At 37.2% G+C, this 14,721-nt stretch overlaps 1 protein-coding gene across 1 annotated transcript in view; it reads right to left on the bottom strand.

Moving 5' to 3' along the window:
• The window catches only part of SP140 (SP140 nuclear body protein), a 52,030-nt gene that overhangs the window by 17,599 nt on the left and 19,710 nt on the right, over window positions 1–14,721 (bottom strand). The window contains 5 exon segments of the mRNA XM_064485251.1: window positions 7,577–7,630; window positions 8,459–8,575; window positions 8,778–8,861; window positions 11,803–11,865; window positions 13,008–13,088. Coding sequence (XP_064341321.1) covers window positions 7,577–7,630; window positions 8,459–8,575; window positions 8,778–8,861; window positions 11,803–11,865; window positions 13,008–13,088 — 399 coding nt within the window.

The raw sequence follows: 14,721 nt of genomic DNA, 5'->3' as shown, positions 1-14,721 counted from the left end.
GATAATGAGCAGGACAAAAGTGGTGGGGGATTAACAGTGTTTTATAGGCCAATTCTGAAAATTCAGGATTCTGTTCTGAACATTCCTGGGAATGATGCCTTGTTCTTTCCCCAGCCAGCCTGGAGGGCATAGCCTTGGAGTGCCTAGGGCATTCAGATTTAATTCTGGTTGTATTCTATAAACGTGACTTTGTCCCACTTGTATCTGACCCTTCTGAATGAAAGTTCTGAGGAGGAACAAGAAATGATTGGGAAAGAAAGATGAAGGTACAGCCACTGGAATGGTACACAAAGACTTTGTGGCAGTGAAGGAAGAGGAAAACTCCAGCCATCTGAGGAGGGAATCCCATAAGCTCTAGAAGATACAGGAGATGAAGGAGCATTAATGATATCTGTCTTTCAGAACCACCCTGAATCCCTTTCTAGAAGGAAAATGCCCTGGTACAGCTCTCCCACCGTAAAGATGCTGTGTCTGCCACTCTGCACCAGATAGAAGAAAATGGGCTGGCCCATCAGCATCTGCAGAATCTCTCCAGACATCAACCCCATCGCCATTCTCAATCATTCCATGGCGAGGGGTGGGGGATGAACACCACCTGGTTGGTGTCATAGAGAAAGAAGACAGATTGGATGGAGTGTCCTTAGGAAATGTCCCCCACTCCAAATCCAATAATAGAGGCAATGAACAGAACTGAGAACTCTAAGGCTGGCAGTTGGCCAGGGGCCCACCTTGGAGACACTGTCCACCTTCCCCTGGCTGATATGTGTCCCATTAGGGGACCTCAGCAACTGTAAATGTTTCCCTTCCAGGTGCACCATATGTGCCTTTGGGATTGTACCTCTTGTGTAAAAGATAGGCATTCACTTGCCTCTCTCATGCAAACATGGTGAATTCCACCTTAGAGGTGGTCATTAAAGACCTAAGGCACTTATGGTTTATTAAAATTGTTAAATATAGCAGGAAATAAATTGAATGGATTTGATCCTAGCCCACATTGGTTGGATTAATTAGAGTGGCTGATGAAGTAGTGTCTTCATGGGGAAATTTGCCAGAATCTGATGTATAAGGTGAATTTGTTGGAGGTGGGAAGGATTCTCTGTGGCATTCCTACATCTTTTCAAGGATGTTTGAACAGCAAATAGCTTTGGAAGCTAGAGATAATGTAGCCCTCCAAGTCAGAGAGCAAGTTTGTTTCCTGACCAATGTAAAATAGAGAACGCCTCCCTCCTTAGAAATATTCCAAGATGGTAAAATTTGCTTAAATTCCAGCGAATAAGATAAGGTCTCCCTCATGGAAGGTTTGCACAGGTTTGTTTGTAGCCCCACTCTAAGACAGGTATTCCTCAGCTTGGGCACAGCCTGTGTGTGCCGTATTATCCCCTCAGTGGATTTGGGGGGACAAAAAACTGATGCAGCCATTAGCAATTTCATTTATAGGAATTTATACAAGAGATGTAAAGGCATGGAGCCACAGAAAGACTTCAACAGCAATGTTCATTGCAAGTTTTTCATATTAGCTAAAAACTGGAAACACTAGTGGCATCTACCAATAGGAGAAAGTATACACAAAATATGGTATATTCACACAATGTACACTACTTTGTAACAAAAGGAAACAAACCACTGATACATTCAACAATATGGATTAATCTCAAAAACATTATGCTGAGTGAAATAAACCTTACACCAAAAGAGAATATGCCTAAAACCATATTTATTTAAAGTTTTGAAGCAAGCCAAGTTAAGTTTTCATGAAAAAATTAAGAATAGTGATTGCCACTAATGAATAAGAGGTAAGTATATACCAGAAAGGGCATAAGGATCTTCTCCAGGGTGATAGTCATGTTCTGTATCCTGATAAGGATTTGGATTATACAGGAGAATGCATTTATTAGAACTCATCAATGGTACACTTAGTTTTTGTCCACTTTATTATAAACTTGATCTCAAAAGAAAAAAATAAAAGAACTGCAAACAAGTATTGAACTCTAGTTAATGATATATATATATATACACACACACACATATATATATATATATATATATATATATATATATATATATATATATATATATATATATACGTGTGTATCATATATATACACAGAAGTATTTGGGGAGAAGGGTACTGATATCTGCAACTTTAAAATGTTTCAGACTTGAAGATAGGTTAGTGGGTGGATAGAAAAATAGAGAAAAGAAATGTGACAAAGTGAGACTAGTACAATGTTAACTGTGAGTCTGTGTGAAAGTAAGTTGTGTTTACTGTAAAATTCTCCCAAGTTTTCTCTAAGTTTAAATTTTCCATGATTCAATGTTGGGAAAAGAGCTTTTAGAGAGAAAGGACAGATTATTTACCAAGAAATGACAATCACAAGAAAAAAGGAATTTTCATCAGTCACAAACAGATTCCAGGTGACAATGTAGTAAACACTGTACTGATGAAAAACAAATGTCAACCTAGAATTTTACCTTTGCTAAAAAATTTATCAAAATAAAGACCAAAAATTCAATATCTTGTAGTAACCTATAATGAAATAGAACATGAAAAGAAATATATGTATGTACATGTATGACTGAAACATTATGCTGTACACCAGAAACTGATACAACATTGTAAACTGACTACACTTCAATAAAAATAAATAAAGACAAATTTGCACATACAACACTTGAAGAGTTTACCACTGAAAGACCACTCACTAAAAGAACCAAAGGATTTAATTCAGGTAGACAAAAACCAAATCAAAGAAAAACAATGATGAGTACATAAAATGGTTAAAATTTTTAAATTTAAATATCAACTGCAAAAATCATAACAGTTTCAAAATTTGTGATTAAAAGAAAATTTAAAATAAAATGTTAAACAACAATAGTGAAATGGTATAGATGGATGGTTAATCTGTAGTGAATCCATGCTAAGATCCTGGTCATCTTTATGGATCGAGTCATGGTTAAAAAAAATTACAGAAATTTTACCTCTAATTTCCAAACCAGCAGAGAAAAAAAGAGGAATGTAGAATTCTACCTCAATGCATTAGAAAGCAGGAAAGAGACACAAAAACACAGAAAAATGAAGGTGAACAGTGATATACGTCCACATATATCATGAATCACCATAAAGTAAACAAATAAAACTCTTAAAATCTTAGGATTATCAGAGAAGATTAGAAAAAGATAAGTGTTATTACAAGAAGCATAAAAAAAAAGCTGCTTAATGTAAAGGGAGTAAAAAACATCAAAAAACGTAAAACATAAAAGTTCATGTAACACTATCAGCACTCTGAAGAAAAGATTTTAAAATCAAAAGCATTAATAGGGATAAAGAGGAACACTGCACAATAATTGAAGAAAAAATCCACTAAATTATATAGTCATGAATAAAAGTAGTTAAAATAAAACAACAGAATAGTGAGGAATTTGCAAATACACAGTTATGTGGGAGAATTTACCACATCTAAATACAAACCTGATAAAACAAGTATAGCCTAATTTAGAAGACTTCAACAACAAAGTTGTGCTTGATAAATTATATATATATGGGGAGAAGCCAGATCTCAACAAATAGTTCAATGCACACCATTTTTAAGTGGCATAGAACAAATATTGACCACAAATTATGATGTAAAGAAATTTACAACAAATTTTAAAGAATTGATGAGGTCAGTTCTTCATATTGTGTTCCAGATATCCATCTTCCATTTCTAATTAACTAACAGAATATCTGCACTGTTGGAGATGTCAATGTGTCCAGACAAAATACCATGGTCTATATATAACGTCCTTTACAGCTAGCATGGCCACCAGTTTAAGATTTGATCAGTAAGATGAGAGCAGAATATTGTTGTGGAAGGAGGAGGACATTTGGAAAGATTCCCACAAAAAGGGAAGACCTCTGGGGAAGATATCTTTTGCTCTTCATTTTTTCCTCCTGGTGGCCTAGATCATGGACATATGGCTGGAGCTCAGTAGGCACTTTGGACAATGACATGATCTTGAGAGTGGCTGAACTGAAAGATAGAAGATGCTTCAAAGTGCTGAGCCTTGAATAGCCAAAACAATTTTGAAAAAGAAAAACAAAATTGGAAGTCTTACACTACCTGATTCCAGAACTTATTATAAAGCTATAGTAACTGAGATAGTGTAGTATTGGCAAAAAACTGACATATAGATAAATAGAATAGAAAAGAAAGCCCAGAAATACACCTAAAAACATACGAGCAACTGACTTTCAACAAGATGTGAAGGTAATTAATTCAATGCACACATATACTGAAACAACTAGATATCCATTTGCAAAAAAAGAAAGAAAAAGAATCAATCCTTCCGTCACACCATATGTAAAATTCAAACTGGATCACAGATCTAAATATAAAAGCTAAGACAATAAAACTACTTGAAGAAAATACAGGCTCTTAAAAATTTCTTAGGTAGGACTGAAAAATCACAGATTATGAAAGAAAAAACTGACTTAAAATTTTTTTAATACTGCTTTTTGACACTGCTAGGAAAGTGAAAAGGGAAGCCACAGACTGTACGACATATAACTAATAAAGAACTTGTATCCAGAATATAAAAATCAATTTTCCAACAAAAAAACAAAATTAAATAAGAGCAAAAGATTTGAATAGACACTTCACCAAATGAGATCTATGGATAGCAAATAAGTACATGAAAAGATGCTCAGTAGCATTATCATTAGGGAAATGCAAATCAAAACCACAATGAGATATCTCCTGACACCTGTTAGAATGGCTATCATCAAAAAGAACACAAATAACAAATGTTGGCCAGAATGCTGAGAAAAGGGAACTCTTGTACACTGTTGGTGAGAATGTAAGCTGGTACAACCACTGTGGAAAGCAGTATGGGGGTTTCTCAAAAAACTAAAGCTAGAACTACCATATGACCCAGGATTTCCACTCCAGGGTATATATCTGAAGAAAACAAAAACACTAATTCAAAAAGACACATTTTATATATATATATATATATATATATATATATAATATATATATATTATATATATATAATTTTCATAACATATACATAAAATTTTCAAATTTCTCTAGGACAAAATATGCTTTAAACAAACCTGAAAGAATGACATCAAATGAGACAAAATATTAACATATATAGAAAAAATTTAATATATATCAACATTCCTATGCTTATTTAGCATGGTTAAAAACAGATAGCAGTACTGACAAGGCATACACAACAGATGTTTTTAGAAGAAAAACAAATAACCAATAACAAATGAAAAATGTTCAACTACAACAAAAATGAAAGCAATTCAGATTAAAACAGAATGAAATAAAACTTTTTCCAGTCAAGTTGACAAAATGTTAAATGTTTATACATAACACTTACAATGCATAATATACTTGTGCATAATATACTGATTTAAGGTAAGAGAGATTTAACAGTATGAATAGATTTATTTAGATTTGTGATATAATGTGTTAATATATGACATAAATGTGTTAATACATGCATAGAAAAAAATCTGGAAAGATATACATTGAAATGTAGAAAAGTTACCTATTTTAAAATTAAAAGAACAAAAACTAATGTGAGCATTTTGAAATTTTAAAAGATATAATCTAACCATAAAAAAAGTGAAATACTTGAGGGTTTTTTGGTTTTTTGGAGGGTCTTATGAAAGTATTAGTTGTCTATTGCTACTATTATAAATGATCATAAACTTAATAGCCTAAAACAACACAAATGTGTTATCTTACAGTTTTGAAGGTCAGGAATCTGACACAAGTGTCACTAAGCTAGAATATATTCGTGTCCACAAGGCTTTGTTCCTTTCTAGAAGCTATAGGGGATAATTCATTCTTTACCATTCATTTCCAGTTTCTGAAGTCTGCCCACTTTTCTTGGCTTATTGCTCCCTGCCTTCATCTTCAAAGCCAGTCACATTGCATCTCTCTGATCATTATTCTATAGTCACATATCTCTCTCTCAACAGCAGAAAAGGTTTTCTGATTTTAAGGACCCATCTAATTTGATTGGGCATCCAGATAATCTAGAACAATCTCCCCATCTCAAAATCCTTAACTTAATCACACCCTCTTTTGCCACTTAAAGTAACAGATTACAAGTTCCCAGGACCAGAAAAGGATGTCTCTGTTTCTGCTTGTATAAACTTCTCAAGAACCTTATAGATTTCCTATGCATGTCACGGGGATCCCTTCCATTAGACAAGAGGCTTCTCCACAGACCTTTCCTGAATAATAACATACCTATTTTTTTTTTTTTACCTCTTCTGAAATGGCTGAGGGTATCTAAAAGTGTTACAAACTTAATCTCTTCAAAGAACCTTCTGTATGACTAAGTACTCTGATCTTTCACTACTTCTGCAAAAAGTTATACAGCCATACTTTTGGTTGTCACTGCACAGCACATTTTCCTGCAGAGCACAATTTCCTAATTTTAGCATCTTTTGCAACCTGAATAGGCTAAGAATTATCCAAATTATCAAGTCCTGATTCCTTTTGTTTAGCAGTTCTTCCTTCAGCTTACCTCTTTCCTATCACATTTCACTCTAAGCAGCAACATGAAGCCACCTGCACTTTTATCAAAATGCCTAGAAATCTCCTTAGCTATATATCCAGAAGGTTCTGCTTTCCACATAACTACAGTACAGAAAAGAGAAATCTTATAAGGATTCCCTTTTCCTCTAGTTTCCAAAAACATGTCCCTTCTTTTCTTCAGAGTTCTCACCAGTGACACCTTCAACCTCCGTATTTCTACTAACAGTCTTTTCATGATGATTTATGTATATTCTCTAAGACAATATATGCTTTCACTTCCAAGTCCTCACTGGCAGTTTTTAGCACCGTATTTCTGCCAACAAACTGCTTAAGGCAATCTAGATATTTCCTATCATTTCTCATTGTCCAATTTCCATCAGCCCATTTCCCAATTCCAAAGCCACTTCCCTTTTTTGAGGAATGTGTTATGGCTGCACCCCACCTCCAATAACCAAAATCTATATGACTCTTCTATTGCTGCCATAACAAATGACCACAAGTTTAGTGGCTTAAAACAATTTATTATTTTACAGTTATGTTGGTTAGAAGTCTGACTAGGGTCTCTCTGGGCTAAAATCAAGATTTCAGTAGGCCTTCCTCATTTCTTTCTGGAGGTTTCTATTTCCTTAACCTTTCCAGCTTCTAGAGGTCACCCATATTCCTTGTTCCTTCCCTGCATCTTCAAAGCCAGCAACACTGCATCTCTCTGTGACTATCATCTATAGTCATTTCTCCCTGTCTTCACAGCCAGGAACAGTTCTTCAATTTTTAAGGCCCTTTTGACTATAGTAGATGCAGCCAGAATCCAGGGTAATCTCCCCTTTCATGATCCTTATCTTAATTATATCTGTAAAATCTCTTTTGCCATGTAAGGTAACAGATTACAGGTTCCAGAGATTAAGATACATACATCTTTGAGAAGCTGTCACATTATTAACACTTACTATTATAAATAATAATAGTAATGAAATTCCAGCATTGAAAAACTCATTTTTTACATCAAAAGCAAGTAAAATTTTATGTACGCTTACTTCTTTTCCTCTTGGGTTTTCTCAAAGTGGAGCTGCTTCCAAGATTCGCAGTGTCTGGAAAAAACAGGTGGTGAGGAAACAAAAATGAATAAACAAAAGTTACAAATCTTAAGAGAAATCATACTGAAGAAGGCTTGAATTTATAAAGATAACTGGATTATCATTTTTCTCTTCTTCCTAAAGAAACTAAACCTGCTGAATTGAGAAGTAGGAGCCCAGGATGGGCCCTGGGTCTTCCTTTATTTCTCAATGGGACTTTGAAAAACACTCTTAAATACCAATGTACTTCAGTTTACTCAGGGATATTTGTCTGGTTGTTAAGAGTTTTGTTAGGACTAAATAAGATCTTATATGCAAAAGTTTATAGGAAATCATTACATAAACCTGTGACATGCTGGAGGACATTTATCAAAAATATGTGCTGGGTTAAGAACAGTTGATCTGAAGTCTTGCTTTGTGACAATTAAGTGGCAGAGCTAGTTATCTTTTGAGTCCTTTCTGAAGTTGTGACAAAATGACACTATTATCTACTAGTGGACATACACTTTACTTTCTTGGGTCCCACAGAAGATTGGGTGTGACAGGGATGAAAATCACTGTAAATCACAAGGCTTTATTATTAATATACTGGTTAATAAACAATATACTGCCATCTTTATGAGTGTATTTCTACTATATCATCCACATATAATCAACATGGCCCACCTTGTTAAACACAATTTTATAATGATCTCTTGCTTCTCTGCTATTCCCCCAAAGGATCAGGTCAAGCAAATGCAGAGAATAGGATACTGGGATGGACTGGACCACATGCCACCACCCTACCTGGGTCTGTGTTACCCGTGGAGCCACCCTCTTCCAGCGACCCTTGGACAGCCTTACCCATCACATCATCAGCTTGGTTGTTTTTGGTCCTTGCTTCTGGACCTCCTGGCACATCTTCTGAGAAGCACATAACACAGGAACACTTCTCCTGTCCATCTTTTGATAGCTCTGCTCCTGGGACAAAACTGACTTATGAAGACTTCTCATTTCCCCAGTGATCCCCTTTTCCAAACCCTCGTTGATCCCCTTTTTTATTTCTTCCTCTGAAATCTCCCATTGATCCTCTCTACATCTGATTCTTCTTCTAAGTCTCCCTTTTTCCTTCTCTTGTCTTTTTCTCTTTATCAGAACTTTTTTTTTTTTAATTCATAATTACCTTGTCCGTCACAGGATAGTGGGTTAGAAGTAGGCTCTTCTAACTCTTCTGTGTTCGTTTGGAGAGCTTCCAGTTCACCAGATACTAAAAAGAAACAAGAAAATTATTGTCCACAGATCCTGAGACAGTGATTAGGGAAGAGTTCCTGGTTCACTGATGTTCTGAGCTAAGATGAACTTCTTTCTGGGGAAGAGTATATCTGTTCCAATAATCACACCTGAGATCTGACAGAGTCATGTTTTCCCATCTTTTTTACCTCATTCTGCTTTTTCTACTTTGAGCCCTATGAATAAATAAAAAGATCTTATCTTTCCAGGAAAAAACTGTCCTTTAAAAACTGTGGAAAGTAATTACCAGAAGTAACTTTAAACTCATCCCATCTGGCAATGACTGCTTACATCACTAACTACATTTAAAGCTAGCTAATCAGTGACAGCCTTACAGTCAGTCAGCAAGACACATCCCACAAAGCCTGTGTCTTGCTAACCTATTCATAAACACTCCTGTTTCTGAAAGTCTACAGTCCCTGAACTACATGTTTCCTGAAACGCAAAATAAAATCAACAGTTTTCTGGGTTTTGCCCCATAAATACAGTACCTCCTCCCACCATATGCCTTGCTAGGCAAGCAATAAGTCCAGCTTTTAGCTTCAGAAATTGCATGGTGGCCCCTTCCTTCGAAAATGGAGTTCCTAGCAAGATCATCTTAAAAACTCTTACTTAGAAGTGTCCTACGGGACACTTGGACCAACAGGTGTAAATCAGCAGCCTCTTGTGCACAAATTAGATTGTCCATCTGATCAAATGCCAAGTGAATCTGTCTCAAGAACAACTATAGCTCTCACTTATTTCATTGGGGTCTTGTTTTTGAATTTATTTTATTATTTAAAGATGTGTGTGCAATCAGATACAAAGTAATTAGGCATTTTGGTTTGGAGGTACAGCTTTTTAGCAAATATTCTGTTAATGTGCTTATTCTTCCACTACTTCATTTACTTTCACTTTTATATTGTCTATTTTTTAAAAGTCTTGTCTCATGTGTGTTTGTTCCTGATTTTCCTGTGCTTCTTGATTATTAGAAGATAGTGATCCAAAGCAAGCAGATGGAAGCATAGACCTGATAAATCCCCAATCCAAGCCAGCCCCTGACTAATTAATGGATGTGGGTCCATTAGACAGTAGCCAGTTGGTGCAAACATATTTGGTCACATTTTGTCTTGGGTCCCTCACCAAAACCTTCATGAAGACACTTGACATCTTAGCTTCTGAAAGAAAATCATTCTGTTTAGTACATAATCTGAGTTCAGCTATTACCATATAATTGATCATATGTCTTCTTTTTAGCCTCTGCTTGGTAGATGAGTGAAATACTCCATCACGTGCAAGACACCATTCACACTCATGGCTGGATGTGGTGGCCTCCTTGCTGTTTGTCGTGGGCTTGTCTTCGCCAAAGTCAAAAACACCCACTCGCACTTCCTCTCTGTGCTCCCAGTATGATTCTAACTCTTGTACTTAATAAATAGCAAATTTTCATAAGAGATATCTTTGGGTTTCAGTGGGGGACTTTTGACATATCAAAAGTAAATAACACTTTTGATAGTATTTCTTTGAAAGGAGAGGGAAAAAATGATCGAGTTGTTCCATGGCCCAACCAGTAACTGCTACTTTCAGACCATTATCTAACACTCTTTTCTTTCCTTTAAGAAACTCCTATAAATTTAATAGGTAGGGGTCTATTCTGCAAATAAAACTACCATATTAAGTGTATTAAGAAGGGCTAATTCTAGAATTCCTGATCAATTGATTCTACACATTGATCATACATATGATCAATTTATAGCTGATCTGAACATTGGTATACCTGCGCTATGCATATTCAAAATCTGCATGCAATAAACAAAATAAGTATACCTTATTTTCTAGTAGTGCCTAACGCAATTAGTTATAATCTCTTCTAAAGCCAAGTTCTTTTCTTTAATACATTTATGCTCAGCTTTCTTTGATGTCCCAGTTTTTTTGACAGCCTATATTATTTGCTTGGAAAAATCAATGGCTCACCTAGACAGTTATTTTCTGATGACTTACTTAAGCCCCATTGTAGTAGGCAGAATTCTAAAATGACCCCCAAGATTTCCTTCCCTAACCCGAGGGACTCTGAATATCATAAGATATTATCTCCATTTTCAGGTTATGTTATACGGCAGAGTTGATGTTTAGAAAAAGGAGATTGTCAACACAAGAGATAACAAATGCTGCTAAGAATGTGGAGAAAAAGGAATCCTTGAGCATTGTTGGAGGGAATGTAAATTGGTGCAGCCACTATGGAAAACAGCATGGAGGTTCCTCAAAAAACTAAAAATAGAACTACCATATAATCCAGCAATTTCATTCATGGATATATAATCCGAAAGAAACAAAATCACTATGTTGAGAGATAGCTGCACCCTCGAGTTCACTGCAGCATTATGTATAATAGCCAAAGACAGGGAAATAACCTAAATGTCCATCAACAGATGAACAGATAAAGAGTGGTCTATGTGGTCTACAATACTCTTACTCATTGAAGGAGAATCCTAGGATTTTGGTTCTAATATCCATTTCTAGAAAAAATAATATTTTGGATACTTCCTTACTAAATCCTGACAATATTGTTTGGTCATAAGTATTATCTCTAAAATAAAAATAAAGTACAATGAAACAAAAACACGACAAAATAAAGTAAAACACCAGGCTGGTTATGTAATGACTGTTCCAGGCTCCCTTGTAGACTCCATCCCCTACAGAAAGCAAACTTGTCTCAAGTGCCTGAACTTAGGGCCTTCTCTAGGATATGTCAAATTGCTAAAACCCAAATTTGGTTTTAGTGTTCATAATTTTTGGATGCTAGGGAAGCAAACAGATTTCTTCCATATGGGTATGTGAAGGGGAGCAGGGAAGAACGGGAGAAGAAAGGGAGATTTCCCTCCCTGTAGACAGAAAAACAAAGATTCAATTAGGTAAATGGGAATTGAAGTTACATTTACCTTCTCCATCACGTAGTGGTTGACTGGGCACCTCCTCTGGTTCTTCATTGGTCATTTGGGGAGCTGCAGGAAGAGAAACAAGGAAATGAGCTGAACCAGGATGCTCAGAGCACAGGTGAGGTGCACTTTGAGAAAACAGACATCGGTTCCAAGGACTACACCTGAGATCCAACTGAGCCCTGTTCTGCCTCTGTTTCCACCTCATTTGCCTCCTTTTTCTGGGCTCTGCTTCTCAGTTTCCTATCCGTGGACTTGCCTCTAAACAATTCTGCTTCTGCACTAGGGGAATAATTGTGCACCTTTGATTTTAGGGGCTCTGTTCCCCCTGATGTCTCCTATCTCTATTTTTTTGGTCTGTGATGATCTCTCCTTTTCTGCTTATTCTCTCCAGCTCTGTTCTTCTACATCTCTCCAATTCCTTTAGCAGGATCCATTCCTTCCCTCAGTCTCTCTTGATCTCTTCCCTTCCCTACTGACACTCTCTATTTGAGAAGTGAAAGTCTCTGCTTCAGGCTCTGTTCTGTTGCCCCTGGGAGCCTGCAGGTCTCCCTCTGGACTCCCACCACGTGACCACACTGAGCCCCCATTAGCCTCACCTAACCACCGCCTGCAATGAGATACTCATGACACAGGTCTCTGTCCTTCCTCCTATTTTGATCTCAGGGAAAAGCAAGTATCCTTCTTCTGTGCTTCCATTTACCCATCTTGAAGGAGGGATAATAGCTGTTTCCCTAAGTCCTAAAGTTTTGTGAGGAAATCTCATGGGGCAAGGTACTTCGAAAAGAATAAAGTCCTATATAATCCAACGACCTGATGAAGAATGCATGGCCAACACTGTGATTTGGGCTTTAGAGTCACTGATCTTTCCTTCTGACAAGTAGATCTCAAGGACCATGTTTCTTTTGAAGCCTGTCCAAAATTATGACAATTATTACCATTAAACACTAGATAAATACCTACCTTTTACTCTTTATAGAAAACAAGGGATGGACAAGGGTTAAAATCACAATATTGAGCCTTTAATATTAGTGAACATAAAGCATAAAGAGTGTGAAGGGGGAAAAAAAGCCTGTCTTTCTTTAGTTCTGATCTACCAAAACATGAAGAGGTAGCACATCCATTCTAACAAGGGTCATCCTGCTCAGCTCTAAATTCAGATACCTGATACCCTGCAGCCCAGGGCTGGCAATCCTGCCCTTCCTTACCTGGCCCACATCTTGGTAGGGAGCTCGTGGCTTCCTGGGGCCCTTCTCCACCACAAGTCTCCCAACAGGCATTGCTGATCTCTGCAGAAAGGGATGAAATCTCTCAGAGATCTCAGTATACAACCCGGGGAAATCATGGCAAGAAAACTCATAGTCTTCACATGGGGGGCTCAAGTGTCTTCTGGGTGGGACTGTCCCTGTCCCAGACCACCTTGGTCTGCCCCTCGGGTTCACCGGCCTGCAGGCTGACTCCCCACTAGCACAATCACCAGAGGCCGAGAACCAGCCACCATTTCCCACACTCCTAGTACACTTAATACTCTCTCTACTGCCCATCTTTCCCATTGTCTCTGCGTATTTTTCTGTCCATCCATCCTTTGTCTCTCAACTGCTTCTAGCTTTCTCTAAAGAAAGGCCTCCCTGAGATAGCATGTTTTAAATAGGAATTAATGAGCATGGGTGGTTAAGTGGAAGGTAGTGGAACATGAAGACAGTTCCGAATAAGGCAGAAAGTGTATGAAAGTCTCACATACGAAAGAGAGATTTTAAATTATTGGGGGGGAAGTTTATCCCATATTGAATTAATAGTGTAGGAGGCAGGGGATGTGGCTGGGAAAATAGGCAGGGGCCTAACATGGGTGACCTTGGATGTCACTCCAAGAGAAATATTTATTTAATTTTTATTCATGTATTAAGAAGGTAATTAGGAAAATAACACAACATAATTTTCATTTTCAAATGTCTCATCTAGTTGAAGTGCAAATAACACATTTGATGGGAGCAAAATTAGAGGAAGGTCATGGACAGAAAGCTGTTGCTTTGAGAACCACGACAGAGGTCTCGATTGGAGACTTGGGGATGTGACAGATGGACAGATGGGAGATACTCTGAAAGAGAAATGACTATGTTGGATGAGTAACAGGCATGTATTTGACGGTAAGAGGAGTCACGGTGACTCCTAGGGGCTTCCAACCTGAAAATCCATGAGACAATGGTGGTCCGTCACTGACACACGAATGCTGATGAGCATTAGATCCAGCTGGAGCAGTGAAGATGCTTCTTTCAGTTCTGACATGCCAAGTTTAAGATTCTTGAACCTTATTTTATCCTTTCACCTGCAGCCTATTTTCCATCCATTCTCCTTCAACTCTTTCTCTACATAGCTGCCTTTGTACCTTTCCCCATCTTTCCCCATTTCTTAGTATTTATTTTCCTCTCAATCTTTCTCTTTCCGTACTTATTTTTTTTCTCTCAATTTTTATCTCTGAGTCTTGGGTGATTTTTCAGTTTATTTCTTCTCTGCTGTATCTTACACTTCCTCCCTTTCCATCTGTTTCTCCCACTTAATTTGACCTCTGTCTCCCAATATTACTCAACTTTTGTCTCTCTGTGTGATTTCATCTTCCAGGCTCTCCTCTCTCATCAACTCCAAAACTCTCCTCTTGGACTTTGACTACAGTGCCAGGGACCTCCAATTGGACAGCTCTCCAACGTGAACCTGACATGGCATGCTAGTTCCAAGTTTCTCTTAATTACTCTGTGAAACTGATTGAAAAGTATCCCTTATCTCAACCTAGAAGGGTGGAATTTTATGTTTCTTTTGCAAAATTGAATCCATGTATGTAATTTGTCATATAGTACACCCTATATCCCTTTTCTGTTTTCTCTTTTTTATAGTCCCCCAACAATGGATACTCTGTCTACTCAGGAGCTC

Source organism: Camelus dromedarius, chromosome 4 (genome assembly GCF_036321535.1).
Source record: "Camelus dromedarius isolate mCamDro1 chromosome 4, mCamDro1.pat, whole genome shotgun sequence".
NCBI lineage: Eukaryota > Metazoa > Chordata > Mammalia > Artiodactyla > Camelidae > Camelus > Camelus dromedarius.
This window is presented reverse-complemented; position numbering and strand designations above follow the sequence as displayed.